We start from the raw sequence: 25,354 nt of genomic DNA, 5'->3' as shown, positions 1-25,354 counted from the left end.
TGCTATAGCCAGGTGGTACGCGTGTTTCCGGCTCGTGAGCCGGTAGGCAGGTCTCAAACGATTATTTCTCTGATGATTCTACGCCTGTTCGGCGTGGAGTAGCCTGATTCCAGACTCTCGTCGTACGAGAGGCTGACTTGTTGCGGCGGCTTCGTATCTTCATCGTAATTCTCTTGATACGGTAATCCCGACACATCGTAAGGTGAATCTGTCGAAAATGAAGCGAACGATTAATATGAAAACGAGCGGAATTGCAAGGCTGCGGAAGTCGGTGGTAAGGGTCGATAGAACAGGGGGAAGCGGAAGGGCTCGAAACAAGCCTCTCCGAGAACGGAGAAGGTATCGCCGAACAATGTAGCATAGCCGCGGAAGATCGATGTAACGTACGATATAATCTATAACGCTGCAGCCCAACACGCACACCGGTAATATAGGGACTGTCATTAGAAGCTAGCGCCGGACGAGGGAAGTCACGTGAAACGATCGTAAGGCTAATACTGACCAACGTGTTTCTGAGACTTGACAACGGTGGCAAAGGGCTCCGCACAGAACTGCTGTCGGCTCAGATTATGGCTCTCTCTGTAATTCTCCCGTTGCGGTAGATAATGAGGATGCGTGGGGTAATCGGATTCCGTAGTGCCATATCCGGCAAGATCGTAGGGCTGATTAACGCCATTTGCCGCCGCGGACTTCATCTGCCATATGGAATCCTGCGAGTTCACAGAACCACCGTTGTTGGAATTCGAATAACTGTTATCCATGTAGCCCATATTCACGCCTGTGAAAAATCGGAAAAAGATCATATAACACGAACTAGATATTTTTCGAGAATTAGTATAGATATTTTTCGAGAATTTTTATTGAGATACAACGCGCGCACGCGACACAATCGTTAAAGAGAAAAATCCTTTTTTTATATGTGACGTTTACCGTTGATGTTATGATTAGGTTGATGATAACCATATCCCGACTGCGAGTAAGCGGGAGTCTTCGAATCTTCCAGAGCTAAGGCATGATCCAAGCTATGCTCCAGCGCTTTATTCTCGGCATAGTAGGGCGGCGGTGGTTGCGTTTGTTGCCCGTTACCTGCCACGAGACTCGGGCGAACGCTGGAAAAATAAAGAACAGATGAGCTGCCTTCTTTTATTCAAGTCATGTGCGAAGCAACACGTCGTTTAGCTTACGTCTAGCATTCTTCGTTCATAACGAGAGATAGCTTTGTGCGAGATGAAAACTTACGCGTTCGAGTCCATTTCGTAATCTTTCGCCTTCGTCGCGTGTTTTCGCCGGCACCGACAGAACAACAGCAATAATGCTGCAAAGAGTAGAAAAACTGCTCCGCTCACTATCAGCGCGATTAAAGTTGGCGTTGCGAGTGCACCGGCTTGCGCGATGTAAGATGGTCCAACTGCGAAAAAGAATCAGAAAATTGCTTGAATCCAAGAAAGTCGTTGGCAAACGTACAATCGCTAAAATTAATTTGTCCCAAATTACTTAAAATTTCACATTATTTTAAAATTGCAGAAAATAAATAATTAATAAAGGAAATATTCACATTAAAAGTAATTAAAATTCAATTTTCTTATCAGTAAAAATCTCATGCTTTTTTAAAATTCTAAGGTGATAAGATTCTTATTTCGCAAACGCACAAATATAACATTATTTTCAATTGACTATAACTAATTCTGTAATTCTATAATCACATTACTTTTCATAATTAAACTTACTTTCGGCTTCCGCGTACTCGCCACACTTCTGCCGATCCGCTTTGAGGCAGAGTCGAACTCTGAGACGAGGTTCCGAATCTGCTGCTTCGGGATCGTCCAATATTCCTTCCCTTTGAGTGGGCGCACTCCCGAGAACTTCGAGAGGCCACTCGTCGACGATTCTCCACGAACTATCGGAGCCTCCGTCGAACTTCTCGATAGACGCCACCAATGCCAGGCACGTGGCACCTACGTTAATAGCGAGTGTGCCGCTCTCCGGATCGAAGCTCACTCGCAGCGGCGTAGGTATCTTCGCCACCGCCGTGGTGGCGGTCACTTCATCGGAATAATCGGAATGATTTTTGGTGTTGTAGACCTTTACCTTGAAGGTATAAGTCTGATGTTGCTCTAGATTGGTCACGTTACACGGATTCGATCGTCGACAATCGAGCTCGAGCCATTGGCCGGCCGGTCCACGAGGAGGTGCGCAATCCGGCGCAACTATCTCGTCACCACCGGCCACTCTTCTGTACGAAACAAAATACTTGGTGATAGGAAGGCCGCCGTCGAAACCCAGTTGCCATAAAAGAGCAACGTATGTAGGTCCCATTTCCATGGCCGTGATGTTAGTTGGTCTTTCCGGCGCACCCTTCGGCTGCAATCTGATGGTAGACGTGACGCTACCTTGAGCATTGGCAGCGCGACAGGTATAATCGCCGTAATCAGATTCGCGGATATTGGTCATTCTCAGGACGGATGTGTACACGTCATAGTTGTCGCTCGTGGTGGTGATCTCGTAATGACCGTCGCTGGAGGAGCCCTGAAGAGTCGCGGCGTTGGTACCGAAGCTCCACTGGAACTCGGGCTTCGGCCACGCTTGTACTTTGCAGGCCACCTCGGCGGTTTCTCGGAGATTGTAGGCCACCTTGCCGTGTTGATGGAGCACTATCGGCTCGTGCTCCACCTTGAGCATCATCGTGGACTCGACTTTCTTCACCTCGTTCATGAAGACGCAGGTGTACTTGCCGCGATCGCCCGCCACGATTTCGTCGGTCTGCGGACGAGCGTGACCCAAAAAGCTCAACGTGGAATTTACGGTTATTACGCTACCGTGGCCCTCCGACGCCGTCGTAATTACTTTGTAGAGCCTCTCGTCGGCCGTTAATTCTTGATCGTCCTTCAGCCAGCGCACGCTAGGCCGCGGCTTGCCCTGCGCTACGCAGGATACTTGAAACGACGACTCGCCGACTCTGCGATAAGCAAAAAGACGTTACATTATTAGAACAGAACATATATCTTGTTTTACCCGCAGCTATTTCATTCCCCGAGCGGCGTATACCTCACAAAAGAAAAGCGTAGAAGAAAGCAAACGTAAAGTCCGTAGACTTCTATAATTACACGAACGCATTTTAAAACAACCGGAGAATTACACGTCAAATAGCTGAAGAAGACCATGCAGTCTTACAAAAAAATTGATTATACTTATAGATATATAATTGTTATTTTCCGTCGCGCCAAATATAGAATAAAACGTGTAAAATGCGATATAAATATACGTATCCAAAAATATGAATTTTAACAATTTTCCGATAAAAATCCGATAAAAAAAGAAACTACTTAGACATAACTATGTCATTTTTTATAAATAGAAATTCGCGCGCATTACTACTTACTTTCTCGTGACATGAGGCTGTAGTTTAGTGAGTATCTTCGGCGGCTGATGAACAGTGAGGTTCACCGATGCAGCTTCGCCGATACCGATTTCGTTGATCGCGTGGCATTTGTAAGTGCCCTCGCTGCCGAGGTGCACCGAGTCGATCTCGTATTTCGGACCGGACGGGGTCGGCATCAGGATCGTGCCGCCTTCGCCCTCCTTCCACCACTTGTACTGCGGTTCAGGGTAGCCGGCCGGGCTGGCCATGCACGTGAGTATCACCCGGGAGCCCTCGACGGCGACCGGTGAGTCCGGAGTGACTCTGGCTGGGCCAGGCTTGTGTCGCACTCGAATGGTGACGGTGGAATGTGCCGAATGATTCCTGCGTTCGCCACCGGTGGGATGGATCGTGTTCACCGCGCGACACGTGTAATTACCGGCGTGCTCCGCCGTGATTCGGGTCAATCGCAAAATCCGGTTCGACTGCCTGAATTCCGGCCGACCGTCTCGCAGCCACTCAACCACCGACGGAGTCGGATTAGCGGACACGTTGCAGTGGACGGTCACCGTGTCCTCTACGTCGGCCACTCGAAAGGTATCGCCCTCGATCGTCACTGTGGGTGGATAGAGCACGTCGAGGACAAGGGAGGCGTCGGTACGCTTGCCGAGCCCGTTGTCCGCCTGGCAGGTGTACGTGCCGACATCCTGCAGCGTCACCTTGGGTATCACATGCTTGAAATTGGTAGCGATGAAACTGCCGTCCCGCCACCAGCGGACCATGCCGACCATCGGCTTCGCGTCCACGTGGCACTTGAGAGTCGCGGTGCCGTTCACCTCGACCTTGAGCGGGTTCTCCGGGCCGACGGTCACGCGCGGGAAATAGTTGACGTCTAGCGTCACCGAGGCGTCCAAGGTTTCGCCTTCGCGCATCGCCCGATTTCTCACGACGCACCGGAAGATCGCGCGGTCGTCCTCTCGCGTAGGTTCCACCATCAGGGTTTTACCGGTGTGCAGTGGTATGGTGCTGTTACCGCGGTACCATCTCACTTCCGGCTCGGGACTGCCGCCGTATGTGTTACACTGAAGCTCGAGCCGCTGACCCTCCGTAGCTGGCGCGGAAGTAGGCGATATCGACGGCGGTCCCGGTGCCCTCAGCACCGTCAGGGTGATGTACTTTCTGTGAAGATCGATGCCGGTGCTGCTGACCTTTACCCTGCACTCGTACTTGCCGTTGTCGCGCTCGTAGGACACGTTCCTGATCTGCAGATCGTAGCGTCCCTCCTCCAGATTCATGAACACCTTGTAGTTCGGCGACAGCGAGCGATTCTCGATCGCCGCGTTGTCGAGGTTGTTGTTCGTATGGGTCAGCCAGAAGCACGTGACGTTCTCTCGTGGTGGCGGAAATCGGCACTGCAGCTGCACCGTCGAGCCCTCGTGCGTGTCCATCTGCGTCTCGTCGACGCGTGCATGGATGGGCGCTGAAAACAAGAGAAAAATCAAGCTCGTTAAATCATAGACTCTTGCAAAGATCGAATATCATCGAACTAAAGTTTTTCACGAATATTTTTACAATACGAATTTTTCTCTTCTCCATTAAAGAAAAAAAAAGGAAAAAATAGGTACATGGTCTTTTAATATTTTTCAGATTATACATTATGGCTACATTTGCGCGGTAACAACGTTAACGAACGATCGATCGGCGCCTCGGTAACCCGATAACCCGGTGACCCGATGAGCAAATCGACCGCAAGAGCGATGGACGAGGATCGATCGGTCTCTTCTGGCCGCACTTTACACTTTTGCACATACACGTGTTTTCCATTAAGATACGGGAATATAAATTCGCGGTGCGGGTAGTAGTAGTAGTAGTATAATGCGTTGGGAGCGCGTTAATGCGATACAAATTACCTGTCGGCTGTCAACCTAGTTTCAGGTTCAACCGACTCTCGCCTTTTGCGCAATTAACGCCGAGTCCGCGCGGCGCGCCGTTTTCGCAGCAGCTTGATGACAATGCCGATTGTCGCCCGGGCATGATTGAAGCAAGTGGGAAGGAATAACGCGATTTGGCGACGCGAAAAGCGTCGGATGTTCGCACCGTGTCGCATTTACGAAATAATGAACACGCGAAAACGGTTCGTCGCCCGGCTACAGCTCGCTCTGCTGCGTGAATTCCTGTCTCTTTTACGGCAGCAGCGCGGGATACCGTTAGAGAATATCCGGAACGGCTCGCATACTGCAAGAGAAATTGGTTTACCCTCTCGCTCGTGTTTTCGTCGTGAGCTATCCAATTAAAAGCGCGAAGGATGACGGCTATAAAGGTTAATTTAAAAGACAGGAACGAGAGAAGAAGAAGAGAAAGGTTGAGAAAATTGTGCGTGTAACTCAAATAAATAACGCGTAATAATTATTCCATCACGGCATGCGTTCAACTTTAATATTCTACATGTTCTACATGTGTTTATACAGAGGGAAACACCATTGTAACACCATTGTGCGTCGACAACAAACATTTTACGAGCTCGTTTCTGTTTTTTTTTCTTTTTTTTTTACAAAATTCCGAATGTTTCATAAAAAAAATCTATTACGTACAAATCTGTTATGCACGATAACCAATATGTGTTATACACGCGCAAAAAGTTTGCAATAGAAGGTCAAAAGTGACACAATATAAAAATGATAACCGATGAGAAAAATTTTCCACATTTATAAATGCGTGTTTAAAAATACATATTTTTATTATATGTCTCTTATGGTTTAAAGTAACGTTTGTTTCGTGTATGTACATAAAGTATTCACGGTTTAAAAGTTTGTTTGTTCCATCTTTACAAAAGAAACAAAAAAAAACCTCTGCATTCTCCCACGCTGTTTGTGCGTTTTGCAACCAACCGTGGAAACAACACGTCATTCCCACCCATTCCTCTCCAGCGTATCGTACATTTGTTTAGTAAATATAAATGGTATAAAATTTCGGTAATTCTTCACGCAAATGAAGAGAGACGCGCGTATAGAGTTCGGTTTTAATTATTAAAAAATCTATAACAGTGATCGACAGTGAGAACAGGCTAACGTAAAATGAAATAGATATTCCAATAATATATATCGTTGATGAGTCCGGTTATAATTATTTCAATTCCCGGAGAGACCGTTTCAACGAATATTTAATGATCCAATGATCTCACACACAGCGCCAATTTAAGCTAGATAATTTTATACGCATATATCTCCTTCCCTTTCAGACTGATCTGTCTACGGTTTAAAGAGAAATAGTCTTTAAATTAATCGACAAGAGATATAGACGCGAGAAGAGATTCGCGATATATGTATTTTTAGTATATCAAATATCAAATTATAGTATTAATAAACGTTTCGGCTTCTAGCCGAATAATTTTCGTACATTCTTTAAAGGACGATGTTTTCACTATTATGAAAATCGATAGTCGTATGACACAGCATCGTGGCTTTTCACTATCGTAACGTAATATCGAATGTCGACACAAATCACTGTGTGAAAATCGAATATCACAGCGCGGTGACGTTGAAAACTAATAGTTCCCCCGCAGTGTCGTGACCACAAATATCGCGAATATTTATGGTTTAGGACTCCACTGTCGTTGGCTAACGTTAACCAAAGTTAACTAAATGCTCGATCTAAATCGTAGTAGTCACGATGACGATATAAAAAAGACATCCACGCAGAGAAGTTACAAATGCGGGAATAGCGAATACTGTCTGTTCGACTTGAGTCTCCCACAGAGACTCGTGATATTCAACAATGAAGCTCATGACGTACGTTGCAAGCGTACGTCTTGTCATGGTTTCGTATATTCAAATGGGAACCCTATGAACCACTTGAGTTCGTCTGTATGTCTGTCTATCTCGGACTTGTTCTGCCCTGCCACTCGCTTACCTATTCAGAGCTGGAATTTTCAGGTTTATCGTGAATAAGAATACCGGTATACGTTCAATACTCCGGTGCTAATAAAATACGAAGAAAGAAATGGGGAAATGGGAAAATGGGTGTTAAAGAGAGGCATTATAATATATTTTCAGCATTATATATATCGAGTTTAACGAACAGCGGATACGCGAAGAAACGCAGATTCCTGCGAATAATGAATAATTGAACAGGATACTGAAGAAGGATATTTAATGAGTATTGAAATTCTCGACAAATCTTTGGAGAAAGAAATATATATCCATCGGAAACTCTCTCTCTAATGAATTCGAATGAAATAAACGTTTGACCTCACGGCTTCTAAGGTGTGAAGTGGAACTTTCTCGTACACGGTGAACGATTCCATTTACACATTCGCGTTATATACCGTACTACTATCGGTTACGAGGCACCGACGAACGATGGAAGCGGCCACGTATTTCTCTCGTCATTGGGTCACGTAACGGTAAAACCGCCGGTCGACTCGACTTGTCAACGCTATTGAGGCTCGTCCTCCTGCGCCATTTTGTTTGGAAATGTTCGGGACGCATCTTGCACCTCGTGTTCCTCTCTTTTTCTCCCTCGCTTGAATTTCGACAGCAACGTTTATCTCGGCTACCCCCTTTTCGATTTATTCGTCTACGATCGCGCGTTTGATTGTTCGTACGTTCGTTCATCCGTCCACCTATCTCTCTGCTCGTCAGCTGATACTACATCGAGAATCGACGAACTCGATCGTATATATCCGTTCTCGTTCGCGCGATGCGCGCATTGTCCTATTATTTTCCTTCTGCAATCTCCTCGCTCCGTTTTCACGACAGGAACTTCCTCTTTTTCTCTTCCCCCTCCCGCGACTCGCGGCTGACGTTCATCCTTTTAAAGGTCCCGATTCGTGGCTTCTCCGAGAATGCGCCATTACGATATTACATTACACGTGAATAAGTTCTAGCAGCTTGCGATTTTTAGACGAAGGTAGATTTCGCCAAAACTCTCGCGGAGGACCAGGTATTTTCGAAATGGACCAAGGTATATAAAATAATCCTTTTAGATCTCTCTGTTCTTTGCAAAAACATCTGAAAATAAGATTCTAGCTATTTCGCTATGTGATATATTGAATTACAATATTATAAGAGAAAGTGAGAAATCATATTTGTAATTCTCTATAGTAGAGAAATATTATCATTGTCCGACGTTATTATATTCGCGCGAAATATTACAGTATTGCAGCTTTAATTGGAATCTATTTTTGAAACGGAACGCCCTATATTTGTAATTATTTACCGATGATGGATTATTACTGGAACAGCATTGATCTCGCTGAGCTAACGTTAAACCCATTTAACGATATCGGCAATTTTTCCGTGAGTTTTACAAAGTTACGAGAGCCGGAGAGAAGAAAAATCCACAAAGTTGGATGGAATACGCGAAAGATCAAGAGAAAGTTTTTGCGAAATTTAATCATTTATCGGGTATATAACGTTGTTCTTTCGAAAATTCGATCTAAATACGGCCTAAAAATATCTATAGGCAAAAACGCCTTCAAACTGATATAAATATATAATGGATCTCGTGTGTTTGTGAAAAAAACGTGACTTTTTTGCGCGACAATCCAGATGGCAAAACTGCTTTTTCGTTCCTTTCCATATTGATGCTTTGCCAGAGCTTCCCGGGAAATTATCCCTTTATGATCGTTGCATATTTCTTCGCTTCTCTTTCTCTCTCTCTCTTCGAGAGAGCGTTTCGTCGATCGCAAGTGTTGCTACAATTTGTCGTCGTAAGGCGCTTTCAGAGCGACTTTAAATCGTTATGTTGCTCCGCGAGCGAGTGAATTACGTATTACGTTGCTTGGCAAAATCAACTTTCCGCGCTAGATTATTCCGCTCTGTTCTACATTTCCTTCAAAGAGAGACTCTTACTTTTGCTTAAATCCATTTCTAACCAAGTTTCGTTGAAAGTATGCGCTTGGTTCTTTGCGTGCGGTACGCGTTGCGTGCGCGATCGAATTTTCGCGACAAGATATGGTCGTTTAAAAAAAAAAGGAGGCATACACACATTAATCTCTATTGTGAAAGAAATAATAATAAATAAGTCTAATAAGTAGAACGCGAGGACGCTTAAAGCATAGCGGCGTTACTTCTCACACAGTCACGGTTATCGATTTTCCAATCGTTATTCTCTTATAGCAGAAATTCGATAAACGTCTATCACTTATGGCAGCAATATTAAATACCTCGATGATTAAATCTCGCGTTGAAAATCTATCGAAATAAAATATTATATCTGGCTATTCTCAGTATCAGACTTTTGGACTTTTGATAGCTGGACAATCTCGTCGTGAGTTTCAGAAGCGTTTAATTTCGAATCGTGAAAATTTCGCGAATTTTCCATATTCTTATAAATCTCCTTGATCCCTTTAAAATCCCGAATCTATCGACGTCTGCGGTTGAAACGTAAAACGGGAGGATAGGACCTAGAGGTACATCCTGATGTACTCGAGCGAGGTTTCTGCTTATGCCGCGATTATGCGTGCCGCGAGAAAAGGGGGTGGATGGAGAACCTCGGCGCCCCAACCCCTATATATAATATATCTTATTGTCACGAGTCCCTTTCCCCTTTTCCTTCCGTCTCTTCCCCGTCTCACCTCTCTTCATTCCGTCTCTGCGGAATCGCCTTTCTCGTTATCATCCCTTTGTAGTTTTACTCTATGGCTTTCCGCTTTATTGTCAATTGCGCGATGACGGATTTAAATTAAGATCCCTCCCTCTCTGTGCTCGAAAGCGTTTCCTTCGTCGAAACTTTCTCCCGTGACGAATGTTCAACCACGAGGAACAGTCGCATGTTGCGCCTCGATTCGCATAAATGGCAAGCTCGTCTTGCTCTCGCCGAAAGTATGACCGACCAGCATATATACTTCTGCGAATGTAGACGTTCATACTCCTACGAATATATACACGTATACATATATCTTGCTCACCATACGCCACTGCTATCTGTACCACTATTATCAACATTTCACGCGCACGTGCATTATGGTGAATGCACAAGAGTTGCGCTTTACGTCGCAGTCACTATGCAAAGATACATATCATCTCGATATTGCCGGGTGTATCGAATACATACATCAAGTAATATCGCTCTGATGGAAAGATTCTAGTATCACTGTAAGTGGTATTAATAAAGTAATGTTGATCGAATAAAGAGAGAGAGAGAAAGGAAGCATCGATACTTTCTTTTTAATCATGTTGCTGTCGTTGATTAATAAAATACGCGCCTCGAATTTATCGATTCAAAGCGATCGCAAGCGATATTATAACGAATCATTCTCTATTAGTTCAGTTGTTGGTAGAGCGGGAGCGACAGAGCACATGCCACGATGCGTCAGTTCGCGTAACCGCGGCGCAGATTCTGCGCGACACAGAATTCGAGGAGTATTGCAAACAATTTACGCGCGGCGCGTGACGCTCGACGGCGGCGGATAACAAACTTTCGACAAATTAATGGCCCGATAGACGCAAAGCTATATCCCGTATAATCGATATTTACGGCTGCGTGAGCCGGCACAAATGAACAAAGCCGGCCGCGTATATCACCCGAGAGAGAACCAGAGTAATTAAGACAAGGGATAACGCATAACGAATAATTCCTGTGACGTTTCGACAAGCGGCGGCTTTGCCACGAGATGAACGCGACGTGTCGTTCTTCACCCGTAACTTTATGCGAACATATACGTGCATATACATATTGTATATACATGTGGCGCGTAACGAGCGATCATATGTTCGTGAAACCAGACACGATTGCGAATGATAAAAATGATAGTTGTACTATTTTTATCCACGTGTGCATATGAGATATCATTTTAATTGAGCGCTCGTCGTACACCACTTAAGTCATCACTCTGAAATGTTATCGCGGGACTCTGTCTTCAAAAAAGTAAATATTCTTGATTCGAGACACCCTGTACAGAGAGTGGCATAACGAGGTTTCGCGCAATACGGACTTGCGTAAATACGGCTTAGTCATGCAGGTAACAATCGTACCGATCTCTCGTAGGTGTTCGATCGTACACACGCACGACACACACACACACACACACTTACTACGGCGTGCGCCAATTGCGAAACTGTTAATACTGCATAATGCAAGACATGGCGACATACAATGCTGCGTACGTAATAAGTTTTTTTCGGAAATCCCCGGCAATTCTCCTTTAAGAAAATTGCTTTCCGCGTTCCGGGAAAGAACGTTGATGAGACAGAAAAGAGAGAATTATGGGACAGATTTTAAATTTATATAGTTACGAAAGTGCGCACTGTGAAAGAATACGATAGAGATTGTTCGGATTATGTCTCTCTTGTTTCAAAGTTCACCCTATATTCGGAGAGAACGGAATTAATTTCTTTTTCTTTCTTTAGATTTTTTTTCTTTTCCTCGAACAATTTTCGCCAAGGTGGAATAGTATAATTTTCAGTCGAACTTTAAATTTCGGGATTAATCTCGAGAGAAACATACAGTACGCGCGTTAGTTTGAAGCCAAGCCGCACAAAGTTCAAGTGACTCATATACCAGTCCTGTGTGTAACATGAACGTCTCACTAGTGTTGGCGCCAACGGAGTATGAATTTTCAAGATACATTGCGCCATTTTAAGGTAGCGCGGCTCGATATTCTCGGCGACACTTTGTGCAATATTAAGAGGACACGGGATTAGCCAATTGGCGTAAGTAAAAGCGCTCGTCAGCATCGATCGTGATAAGCTCTGGACAGAGCAATTTTCGACGCGAAGGGCAATTTCTGCGACGTGTTACTCGGACGTACCGCGCGAAAAAGTTGTAGAAATCATTATCTCGTGGCAGGCGATAAAGGAAGCGATCTACAAGAACGCGCAGATACAACTTCAGATAACGGACGTTTACGTGACTTACAGCGATCTTACGAGCGTTATCCCAGCTAGCCAGTAACGAAAAAGGAACGAGGAGAGTTTAATATCTTTCGCGTATTTAACTTAAAGCACAATGCGATTGAGAGAGAGAAAGGGGAGCTCGCGTTATACTTTATATCTTTTCCGACTCGGAGGAGTCTGTGCACACAGACTTTTGTTATGTGTTCCTTATAAAAACAAGATTACGTTATAAATTACTTATTTCACAATTACCTGTCTTTATATTTTACCTTGAACTTTTCTCCGTATATAAAATTATATAATACAAATTGTTATATAATTTGTTTGGAGCTAATTAAAAATTTAATTACGTACATTTTTAATACTCTATTGGATTGCTTTAAATATATATTTTGCAAAAATTAATATTAACAGTCCATTTATTGAAATATTTAACAGTTTATCCGATCGATGTTAGGGAATGCTTTTTTCCTTGTTAACGGAAACCGTTTCGCTTCCAAAATTTGCTTGCGTCGCGTAGGAAATGTAATTCAACACGTTGTCGAAGGAATGCCACGTGGTATCGTATTTCGAGCACAATCCTACTGTGATTTACTGTCGCGCGGTTAAAACCGTGGGCAACTGTTGAAACGTTTCCTACGTTTCGGGAGTTGCCGTACCAGGCAATCGAAAATCACCCGAAAAAAAGATGTAAAAAAAAATCCAATGGGAATTAAACGTTATTCGACGAAATGAGAACGATTGCACCGAAAAAATTAATGATTTTATAGCGTCATCCCAGCGTAACCATTGCAATTAAGTGTTTGCACATTTTCCAAACTCAATAATTATATAAACGTTGACGGTCTGATGAATATTTTTTTAGATGCTCGATATATATGTATATATCGATTGACCTATGTAAAATGTAATCTATATATAAAGCTAAAATTTCGTTTTCGAATGTTTTAATTTTATCTGACAGAGTAAAATGGAATTAACCATCGAATTTTGTACCCGCACACACATACACACCTACTTCGGACCCTTTGTAAATTTATCCCTTCAATGGCGCCGCCGCATCTGGGAGCCCGCGAAACGGCATCAGCCAGCCTCCGATGCAGACCTGCAGCAGCCCCGCAGCAGTTGGGTTGCAGTAAATCACGCGAGTAATAGACGAAGGGGCAAACCGCGGGCGCTGTCTTTCAACTCCGGGGGATGCACGAAAGCCGCGCATTCGGGAAACGTTGCCGCCGCGCCGTCGCGTCGGTCGCATTGCGTCAAGAGTACTTCGTGCTTCGTGGCGAAGCCGCGGGCCAATTAAGCGCAATGCGAAAGAAAAAAAAAAAGAAACGTACTCAAACGAAATATGAAGACGCGGCTCTCTCTTTGGCCGCGAGCTCATCGCACCAACGTTAATAAGGAAGCGCGGTTTCGCGGCCGCTTCCTCGTGATGTATGGTCGAGGTGCCGTTTTACGGACAGATTTACGATTCGGCGGACAAAAGATCGGGAGGGAAAGACGACGATGGGCACAAGATGAGTGCCGTGAGGTACTACGTCCGCTCCTTACTCACTCCACTCACCCACTCGCTGTCGGTTCTCCCGTTACTCGCGCAGACAAAGACGCCTTCTCCTTGCCAGATGTCGGCGCGACTGTCACGTCTCTCGGTTGCGCTGTGCGATCGACGTAATCTACATACATGTCTCTTCTAAAGTGAGAAAAGATGTTTCATCACTTTACGGTTTTAAATGTGAGCTTACATTGCAACAACGCGAAAGAGTCGCTCTTCTAAAGTCGGCAGAAATGTTTCTTTCATATTTTGAATTTGTTTTCATATTTTTATCAACGAACATATAAAAATAAAAAGATTTAAATCAAGTTGTTTTTGTATCAACTTTAATGGATTATATACGTGGAACATTCATAAAGTTCGTACCTTTGCTTACAAGGAAAAGAATAAAGTAGTTCAAACTGTGCATATTTATTAGTCTTTTTTTTTCTACATATGAATCTTGCAAAGTTAGAAATTTTTGCCAGCAATGCAACATCTGTCGGATACAATCATTGTAAAAATCGAAAAATGTTATTTAAAATCGAAAAATGTTTTTAAAATTTTATTAAAAATTAATAAAATTTATAAAGTTTATTAATTTATAAAATTAATTTTTATAAATGTCATTAATTTTTAATAAAATTGTAATAAATTTTTTAAAAGACTATCACAAATTTTACAATAATTATACACAGAGAATTTTCTCTTACTATGCAGTTTAATAAAATTAATCAAACATGTTTTATATTTTATTATGATAGTTTTATTGTGATAAATATTAATCAGAGAAATTCTCATAAAATTCTTTCTATACCATATTGTCCCACGATTAACATGATTTTTAGGGTAAATTCTAAGAGAAAATTCTCTCAGTGTATCTAACAGATCTCGCATCGTTGGGAAAATGTGAAACTCTGCAAGATTCATATGTAGAAAAAAAACCTAATAAATGTGCAGTTTTAATCACTTCATTCTTTTCTTTATAGACAAAGATACGAACTTTATGTATGCCCTACGTGTGTGTGTATATATGTATATATAAAATTACACAACTCTATTGCAGTAAATTCAGAATAGTTTCTATAACATAATTAATGTAACATAAATACTCGGAGAAATCTCTTAGAATGATTACTTTGTACGTTTCATCTTATTTGCCATATGCATACAGGAATTCTCTCTCGATGAAAACCATATTCGCACCGAAATTTCAGGCGCCTGCTTCGCAGTGTGTAGCAAAGTTACTCGAAATTCTCCTAGTTATTTCCCGCACCGATGGAAGCCGTCGTTGAGCGAGGCACCGATGAATTTTCCGCTAGGAAGATTATTCTCTCGCCTTTGCAGGCCGACTCTCGAGGACGACGCGACGTCACGAGATGCGCAAATATATGATCGACGACGGCGATAATTTGGGGGACCGTCGAACACTTTCCAATATTTCAAATGTCAGATGTATCGGAATATATTTGAATATAAACGAGAGCAATAGGCGGCAATATAAAAAGCACACACACGTGTGCAAGTAAGTAAACCCGGGGAAAACAAATTAGCGTTATCGGCCGCGATCAAAATGAAAAATTACACAATTGGTGTGCGACCTTCGCCTAATACACACGCTACTCACGCACGCGGTCTAGAAAATTATCGCTCATGAATCTGTCACACAAAATCGTAATCGCGTTGCGCAGTTTGCTCGTCGCATTTAATTGCATTAAATCATTATCGGATATTTGGGGCGGGAAAAGGCGAGGGGACCGTGTAAACCGCTAACCAAAAATATGCACGCTAATTCCATAATGTCTGGCTATTAGATAATAATTCCCAACAGTAATATGCGGTAATACAAATTAATAACAGTGATTATAGTTTTCCAGTGATTTCTATGATATACATATATATATGTATATATATGAACAAAATAATTTATCGCCCCAGAATATTGTTGGTATTGATCTCCAAGATATTTATAAAATTCACGTGTTCATACAATATCGATGACAAATATATATACCTATAGCATCAAAGAGATATTCCGTGAAATTTCGTCGAACGTTTCGCAATTTAATCGTGTCCCGGAAAATCTCTACATTTAATTGCTCATAACTCGATAAAATGCTGCAGAGAGAAAGAGCTTCGTTATTCCGATATATGTGTAAAGGAAAATACCAAGATTCCCCGTTATCGAAATTAAAATTGGTCTCTTACGTAACACGCCGAGTTCTGTAAACCTCATTAACGCGCGATGGTTTTGTCGGTACTGATACACCGGCGATAAATCGTGGCGAGTCTGGCAGCAACGAGCGTAATCGCGAGGCGAGGAAAGTCGAGCGGTCTCTCTCGTGCGATCGCGATCAGCGATTACGCTGCTTGGGTTTAAGCTCGTTTACGTACGCACGGGACGATAAGCGATTGCCCGGGCCGGGCACGGCAATTTTTTTGCATTAATATACCCGGTAATGAATGCACACGCGATATACATATATACACCTACGTATATATATATGTACTTTTTTTTTCATGCGAGATGTCGCATGCGGCACGCGACGGATTAATGTCGGGTTCTGATACGTATATGTGTGTGTATTATCGCGGCGCGAATCCGCTGCGGATTAATACTATTCGTCGCCATTGCCGAATCCTTACATTTCGGCGGTTTATGCGGTCATCTATAAATTAGTTCGCCACGGTATTGGACCGACCACGACCGATACGAGAGGATCGTTAACGATTAGGGTTAATCTCGCGAGCTGCTAGATATTGCATGATATATATTATATATATTATATTATGTGTATATTATGTGTATACATATATATATATACATATATATATATACATATATATATTGCGTGTATATGTGCTATGTGAAAAGTTACATTTTTCACTTGTTCTACCGTGAACATTAGGAGTTAGTAGAAAAATAAAAGTTTGGCGTAAAAGTTTTAATTTTCCCATCATATAGGAGTATAAAAAGATTAAGACGCGATGGATCTTAATTGGATTTTAAGTCAGGCTTCTTTTGTAAACTTTGCCTGTACATGTCAAAGTAGGAAAGCTTATATCGATATTCTGTACTTTCAACGATACTCATCATATAATCACTCGAATGCATATATATTTTATTCGCACAATATTTTTATCGGAAAAAATATAATATGTATTATGTTGAGATATTATTCATTTATTCTTCTAGTTGGAAAAAAAATAATAATAACAAGAGTAAATATAACAATTGTCGCTACCACGAATGCAATACGTGACACGCGATGCAGGATGCGTGTGTCGCAACATCCTGTAGTATTAATCGCGAAACGTGCCGATCGGCCTCTAATGCGAGGCCAAAGAGCTGCGAAACGAGCACAAACGAACAAACGTCGGCACATTGCGCATAGTAAATACCTAAAGGCATGTTATTCACCGTCGATGTTATCGACGTCGCTGGCAGAAATCGTCATTTGTACGCGTTCGTGCCAGCGTTTCTCAAATCGTGTACTTGTCTCGGAGATCGTTTGACGTTTCGAAAAGGTATCGCGATACGCTTGACAAGGATTTTTTTTAGACTGACACGGACATTTGTCAATCATAATAGAGTGCGCGTGAAATTTTACAGGCAACCGATGTACGTACATTTCGAAAAAGCTTGAGGTAAAATTTACGTTAATTATTTTTGCATTAATCGTTAATGGAACACGGAAGGTTATAAACTATAATCGCGAGGCGATTTTATGGAGAACGCTCTCGATAACACTTCTCTTTATCGCGTGTATGTGCTTTTATTTAAAATGCCGGTATACCCGCGTACAGAGGAATGATAGAATAAATAAAGGCATAAAGAATATCGAAATTTTCTCTTCGCGGATTTTATATTCCAGAGCCTAGTCTCTCTCGTGCGATCTCCTTGTTATCTTGGTGTAATGTGACCGCCGCCTTTAGGTGTTTCTTCGGGTGGAAAATATATGGAGAATTTTCTACGACTGTGTCTTGTCTTTATATAAGGTAAACTCCGATAATACCTCGGGCCTCCGCGCGGTTCTCTCTCTCTCTCGTTGCGCGTTTTCGCCCCCGCATCACGTCGACAGAGGCACGCATATGCCGCCGCTAATGGATTTTAGTTATTTAGAAAACTCGGTTCGCGCAAGATCTGGGTTTGCATTTGCTACTTGTTCGGACGTGAGACCGCGACGGGAGGAACTGCATGGGTGAAACTTTACGTGACTAGTGCCGATTCGGGCTCAGCACCGGCATAATGCACGGTTCTTCAGAGGTGTTGCCTCTGCGGTATTAACAAACATGTTCTCTCGTACGTTCGTGCACCATCTAACTTCCTTCCCGTAGTAATAAACGTGAAGGGTTTCGCCCCTAGCGACGTTAAACGGCCACTTAAAGGGAACTATTCGTAATCTAAATATCTTTCGAAACATTGTAGTAAGATACACACGCATGCATTATTTTCTACGCGCTCTTATATTCTCTAATTGTCCCTCTCTGTCCCTAATATTTCAATTTTCTAAATATGAGTGAATATGCGATTAATTTGAACTATTATTTGAATTATTGTATTTCGTGCCGATTATAAAACGGATGTAAAATAATTATAGAAACGTGAAGTATTAATGTCGCTGAAATATTCAAAAGCATCGTGTTATACGACATGGAATGATTTGATATGATAGCGTAGAATATGGAAAATTAAAACTATATTATATTACATATGTGTTATATGCATTATAGGAGAGAGCTATTGTTAACGAAAAATTGGTATAATCTGAAAGGGACCACAAAATATATATATTGTGTTATTTGTATATGTGTATAGCATGAATTTTAGATTAATTGGAATTAATTTTTTTGTTAAAATTTTACAATCGATTTTCTAATTTTCAACATGGATCGATAGCTGATCTCGTGACCCAAGAAAAATATAGTATAATTATTTCACCAAATCAATTTTTAATATTTCCATATGTGATAATCAGCGTCAAATTACTTTGTTTTTTTCTGTCGGAACAAAATTAAATCGAAACTGATTCATCTAACACATACTATCGTTATCTATTTATTTATCAGAGTATAGAAAATTTATTTATTTTTTATCGAGTCCTTTTAGTTATTTATAATTAAATTTATTTAAAAAATCCTTTAATTTTCAATCTTATAATTTGGAAATTAGCGGCATTTCGACGTTATAATCCCGTCGATCTAATCTCTATGCCCTATTGACATATCTGTCTCTGCTTTTGCGACACCCTGTACATATATACACGCCCAACAGCGCCCGTGGGTAGGACATAACAAAGCGAAACGCGTTAATGTCTGCGGCGCGGCGTAGCAATAACAATACGTCGCCTCTCGCGCGCGGCCAGCGCAACCGAACCTTATTTCACCGTGTCGAATATCATCGCCGTAGGCATTCTTGCACCGCGTGAATATTGGCCCTCGTATGTATACGTCCGTGCAATATGACGGCGAGAATCGCAGTCATAACGCACATGCGAAAAACGCGAATCCGCTGCAGCGAAAGAAGCATGTCCGATCAAACGTTGCCCTCTCGATTTTCCTCTCTCTCTCTTTTTCTTTTGATTTCAAACACGATCATATACCAATACACTCATCGGTTTTCAAGATCGACGAGCTATCGGGCCGGATGGTAGTACAAAGCAAGGCATATAGAATGTCATAGGAAGTCGCCTGCTTTCTATCAATCATGGAATGCCATGAGCCATTTCGATGACGTTGGGATTTCTTATCTTAAAAATATTTTTTGTTGGTATTTTAATTAAAAGAGAGGAAGCGAAAGAGAGAAAATGGAGAGAATTTTATAAATAAAAAATATATATCAGAGAAAAATTAAAAAATATATAATCAGAGAGAAATACTTTTTTAAATTACATTTAAAAAACTTTATAAAACAGAGCAATTATATTTCAACAAATATTTGTGCTTTCTCGTTTTATGCAACGCGGGAAAAATGTGAAATTGCGCGACAAAAGATATTTAATATTCAATCTTTTTAAACATATGCGTATATTACGCAGAGAAACGCGAGAGATCTCTGAAGCACTCGGCACACATATATGCACACATTGTTTGACAAAAAGCCCGCTGCTTCTTTCTCTCACATATACTCCCGTAACATCTATATATATTGATATATACCTACTATTCGATACATCGTGGTATTCGACCTTTGCGATACGATCCCGTATATATGAAACATACGGTGAAAGTTGGGAAAACTGACATACGTTGCCCCCCGGTCATCGGACTGCCCCCCCCCCCCCCGGCCATCGAAGCACGATAGCGAGGTGCGAAATAATTTGAAAAAATGGGTCGGTAATTTTTTATTTCGCATCACACAGCACAACCGGGAAAACGTATACATACATATATACATATAGCGCGAACAAAATAATGCTCCCTACGTGCGTGCGCGTTTACCTCCGACAAATGCGCTCTCGTTCCGGCATCCATTTCGTTTCCTGTGTGTGTGTGTGTGCATCTCCTCTTTCTCTCTCTCAGTCCGGTAATATAAAGAATTAATTCCTCGACCGTTTCTCCGCTTTTCAAGGAATAGAACGGCTCCGGGCCGGGCTATATCGGTGCAGCAAACGTGCTGCAACGGAAATATTTGACCCGCGGCGGAATCGGTAAGGAAGCGCGGATACGCACGGAATGGAGAACTGCAGTAATGTGAAAACGGGCACAGAATACCGAAAATTCGAGTAATCCCGAAACGCGAGTAATGATACAGTCTCCGGTTTTGCACCTTCTTTTCACCGCAACTTTACTCGCGATGGTTCAATCCTGATTGAATAAGATTATTTATCTTCATATTATAAACAAATTTATACGAATTATAGAGGAATCTTTATAACAATTATTAAATCTCCTCGGGCGAAATTGCAACAGTTTGATTATAGAAGTAATCTTTTTCTATTCACAGTTGAATGTTTCTTCTGATTTTCATTCAAATTAAAATTCCATTAAAGTGAAATCTAAAAATTATATCTCGCGGGTATTTTCATATTCGTGTCGAGATATAGGTGGAAATGAAGATGGATAAAGCAATAAAGGGACGATACTTTGTATAATTGCTATACATGGAAAGCAAATAATTTTGGATCCGAGGGGCGCATAACTCCGGGTTATATTTCTGCGCGACGACAAGAAATAAGGGGGGTCGTTTACGAAAGCCTTTAATCGTTCATGTTTCGCGCAAGAGGAGAAGAGGTATGTGTCGGCGCCCTCCTGTGTGCCATTAACACCGCGTCGCGCTCGTAATCTTCTTTTCGTAATGCAACGACGGAGAGAGGTAACGGCGCTTTCGCACCTGCGTTGCAACTTGCATTTCTTTAACGCGCCCCTGCAGGAAGCGTCGTCGAAATTTATCGAGTGGACAGACAGCTTAGAAGCACTCGGCTCTCGGAGGAAAAACAGCGGCAATAAGGGCGGGAAATTTATTAGAGCTGCCGCAAAGACGTCGATCGATTACTCGTGCCACTTTACTTTAAATGAACGATTGTCGCCCGTACCTAAATATCCACCGATCTTCTTGTAAATGACTACCCTGTAACCAAATACCGTTTTCGGAGCTCTTCCTTTTTTTCTCTTAATTAACTGATATAACACACTCTGCGAGACATTTATCGAGATAAATTATACCGGCGCTTTTTTTTTACAGCATCTCACATTTTATCTCCAAGATACAAATTGCTACATAAATCAACCTACTGCGTGCGACCGTGGCGATTAAATCTATTGTATCTCTCGCGAGATACGCGCCGATAAACGCACTCGAAACGCAACGTTTTTCCCCGCAATTAAATGTATCATCGTTGTTAAGAAGGAACATCGCGATTTCCAATCCCCGGCTACCTCCCCGACCGATTAGCGATTAATTACTTTCCGATAATTCCGCGGAGCGATAACATTTGCCACGAATCGCCGCGGATCTTCGTGGGAAGCGGTCGTTCGTGGGTAACGACGATTAGAAAACGCGGCGTCGTTAATGCGGCGGCGCCGATGCGATTTTCCAAACTGCGAACCGCGACGAGTCGATTCGAGAGAGATAAAGAGAAAGGGAAAGAGAAGGGAAAAAGCCACCACCATCCCTCGATCTATACGCGCAACATAATCGGCTCGTAACTGCAACGCGCCCTCTCACCTAATTACGCTCTCCCAATTAAAGTCCCGTGTGCGTCCGAGCGTGAATCGAGCGTTCGCGGCAAAAGCAACTTTAATTTCGACCTTTGCAGTTCGCGAGTCTTAGCCCGCGGTCATTTCGATTCACCGAAAGAAGAAAAATCGCGGATGAGGTACGCGGTTGCAAGCGTGTGCAAGCAAACCTTGCGCGTATGCAAATCTTCCCTCTCTCTTCTCCTCCCCTTCTTTCTACATCCCCCGATCCACCCTTCCTCTCTTTGCGAACCGCCGTTCACCGAGGGATTGACGCGGGAACTGGCGGCTGTTTAGATTGCCGCGCGGTTCGACATGCCACAAAGGACCGATCCGTGACGCTATCGGTGCACTATCATCATCTTGTACCGATGGCTGTGCATCTGCATTTCTGGCACCCGCAAACATCGTATCCGCGAGTAAACTTCCCTCGTCCGTCCCTCGTATCACGGTTACCATCCATAATTTTTAAATATGACTTTGAGAGTTTACAAGTTACGCCATTTCTCTTCTGATACATTGTTTGAATTTTTAAGTATTTTATTCAAAGGTTTAGTACACACATACAACACATCAGGCACGCATTTGATGTCGCGATACATTTTGCGGCTTTCATGTATATTTGAATATGAATAAAGTGAAACTGACTGAGAGAGCAGCTTAAAGATCCCAAGAGAGGAAGAAGCTCGTCTGAGAGTTAAGAACATCGATGCAACATTAACATGCCATTTCGCATCAAGATGTAATATCGATAAAGAGTAATATTCGAAAGATTTATCAGCACGAGGACATTTAATCGGGTCGAAATTGCGCAAATTTGTATTTATATATTCCCAAGGAATATAAATTCAGAAAAAAAAGAAAAAGAAAATAAAAAAAATGACGAAGAAAGACAGATAGAAAGTATCGCACAGAGTATATATCTTTCTTCCAACAACTTTGCAACATTCTCTTTGTATTTTAATGACATGATTATGCTTATGTTATTTATAAAACTTTAATTTCGTTGTTAAAGCGGCATTATTATCATTATTCTTGGTCGCATCAGATCATTCTTGACAGAGTGAACACGGTCATAATTGTGCTGCTTGGCGGTATTTTCGAAGCAGTCTTCCATGAAGCTGCTCTTTGTAAGATCGGTTCGACGCGCGATCACGCATCCGTGACTCGTCTTCGCATTATGTACTTTTTCACCTGATGGAATGGGCGAAATATCCGAGAACTCGTAATAAATGAAAGTCTTTCTTTCATCTCCTAGTTTGATCTTTAGAATGAAGAATCGCTTGTGCGGCAGATGAAGTATTTTTAAAATATCGCCTGCAGCCACCGCATCTGCGGAATCTCTCTTATGTCAATTTAACCAGCTATATCACGACGCCGTATAAAAAGATAGTGGAGAAACTTCGAAAAGAACGAACTTTCGTCTTGACATTTCTATTGTCTGCCATACATTTTCTAATCGATTCACAGCTGTTCCAACATATTTCTTCCGCATAGCCTCCTTGACGAACGAGTAGCAATGTCAGACATACTATATATAGTAACTTTATACTACTTTGCTTACGATTTTTATATACGTCTAATCTATTCTCTCTCTCTTTGGTACTCCTGTCATCTTGTTTTATTTCCAGCGATCGTACGACTAGAATTGATGCTAGTCGTTCCAATGGAGACAGAAACGTTCTCGATATCTGCCGCAGCTTGAGCGAGGAAGTGTCGACGTACTTCGATATGAACCCGTCGACTATTGACATATTATTCGACCTATTTAATACATAATATGTAACAAAAGTTAAAAGACTTTATTTAGAGAAAAATACTATACTCGGATCGCGAAAGAATATTCGAAGAAACAAGGCATGAATAAGAGATGCAGCATCTCCGATGCAGCAATGCACATCGGACGTTTCAACATTCCCCTTCTCGATATTACAACGCACCGGGCATGTTGCAATCTGCAACCCACGCAAGACATACGCGCAAATCCGGTTTCAATTCCTCGACATCTCCTCTCTCTCGTCCTCCCGCGAAGCGTGTTGCATCGTATATACCCTGCAGAATTATCAATTTATTCGATATTTATACCTCGGCAGAGGCGGCCGACCGATTCACCCCCCTGTCTATCTCACCCCGGTTCGTGAATCGTTCATTAATTAACTACCATCCTGCGTTTCGACGGAATTAGTTTTTAATCATAGCGTCCAACGTTCGTTAGGAGTACGCGGTAACAAGGACCTAGAGTATACTCACCGGTGCAGAGCAGCAATAGGTTCATTATCGCGATCTGCGTGCGGCGGTTGATCCTCGGCTTTCTATCCATGATTACAGGAGATGGAGTTTATACGGAGACGGAGAGAGAGAGTAATTTCACACTCGCGGAGAGATCCTCGTCCGCTGGTCCTCGTCGTCGTCGTCGTTATGCGAAATTCCTCCCTGTATTCCGAAACTCTCACCGAAGGTGGCAATCGAATAATATACGCATCGTCAGTGTAATTTATCTCTCGCGGTGTGCGTATTTATTATTTATTTATATTCTCACAGGAGATCGTGACACAACACGCGCGCATATCCGAATGACATTCACTGCACTACTAAAGCGTCGGCGGCGAGAGAGACGCTCCTCGCTCCACCATTCTTCATCGCACTCGTTTCGCAAAATTCGACCTTCGATCGACTTTGGGTTCACCACCTCTCACTTCTCTCGATCTTCGTCGTCGTCGTCGGTCGCTACCGTCCGGATCTGTCGGTCGTTCTCGGGCAGATACTCGCCGGCGGCCTTACGTCAGCGACGATGACACTGCGACCTGACGAAGACATCAGGCGGAAACGACGACGCGCTTCGATCCGCGCGCGATCATCGCGTTTTAAACTCGCGCACGAAGATGAGACTGAAACCCCATTCCCGCACGAGGCGGCGAACGTATGTGCATAAACGTACGTGTGAACCGCGTGCACCTGACGGTATTAATGGTTTCCTGCGGTCGGAGATTTAAATCGAGATTCTCCTCTCCTCCTCGTCTCGAACGCGGAGAGAGATACAACTCGGAAACTGTAGTATTTCTTTTTTTTTTTTTACTCCCGTCACGGGAGATCACCACCGTTGTACAATGAGACAATACACGACGGAGTAAAACCGGTCGAGCTCCCTTTTCCCCCGAGGATAGACAGATGAAAGAGCCTTCGGCGAAAAGCAAGTCTGGCGCGAAAACCAAAACTGTCGCACGTTCGTCGACACCGCCAGTGCGTCCCTCGACAGTCGCACGGCAACTGAGCCTGTGATCTCATCGCGCCTTTGCTGCCCCCACTCTCAGTTCTCTTCCCTACCACGACCCATTTGAACCGCCACGCATAGTGTGCCGCGTTCATACTACAACCGATCGTAGCAGCGACGGCGGTGGTGGTGGCGGTGGTGGCGATGGTGGTGGTGGTGGCAGCGACGACGATGACGAT

The 25,354-nt window shown here is 42.8% G+C and overlaps 2 protein-coding genes across 2 annotated transcripts in view; one reads left to right on the top strand and one right to left on the bottom strand.

Annotated features, from left to right (window-relative positions):
• Positions 1 to 53: 53 nt before the first annotated feature.
• Ed (hemicentin protein echinoid) lies at positions 54 to 25,237 on the bottom strand. The gene is made up of 7 exons (XM_083053537.1): positions 24,155 to 25,237; positions 3,380 to 4,838; positions 1,728 to 2,956; positions 1,240 to 1,408; positions 931 to 1,109; positions 503 to 778; positions 54 to 208 (listed from the first exon to the last, which is right to left on the bottom strand). Exons 1-7 carry the CDS (start codon positions 24,222 to 24,224, stop codon positions 54 to 56), a joined length of 3,537 nt encoding a protein of 1,178 aa, XP_082909663.1. The 5' UTR covers positions 24,225 to 25,237.
• The window catches only part of LOC145944888 (uncharacterized), a 106,151-nt gene continuing 92,784 nt past the window's right edge, over positions 11,988 to 25,354 (top strand). The window contains exon 1 of the mRNA XM_083053539.1: positions 11,988 to 12,012. The gene's annotated coding sequence lies outside the window, so the exon portion shown is untranslated. The remainder of the gene's footprint in view (positions 12,013 to 25,354) is intronic.

This window comes from Prenolepis imparis, unplaced genomic scaffold, assembly GCF_030444845.1.
Source record: "Prenolepis imparis isolate NDT839.2.m4 unplaced genomic scaffold, iyPreImpa1.0 SCAF_13, whole genome shotgun sequence".
Classification (NCBI taxonomy): Eukaryota; Metazoa; Arthropoda; class Insecta; order Hymenoptera; family Formicidae; genus Prenolepis; species Prenolepis imparis.
This window is presented reverse-complemented; position numbering and strand designations above follow the sequence as displayed.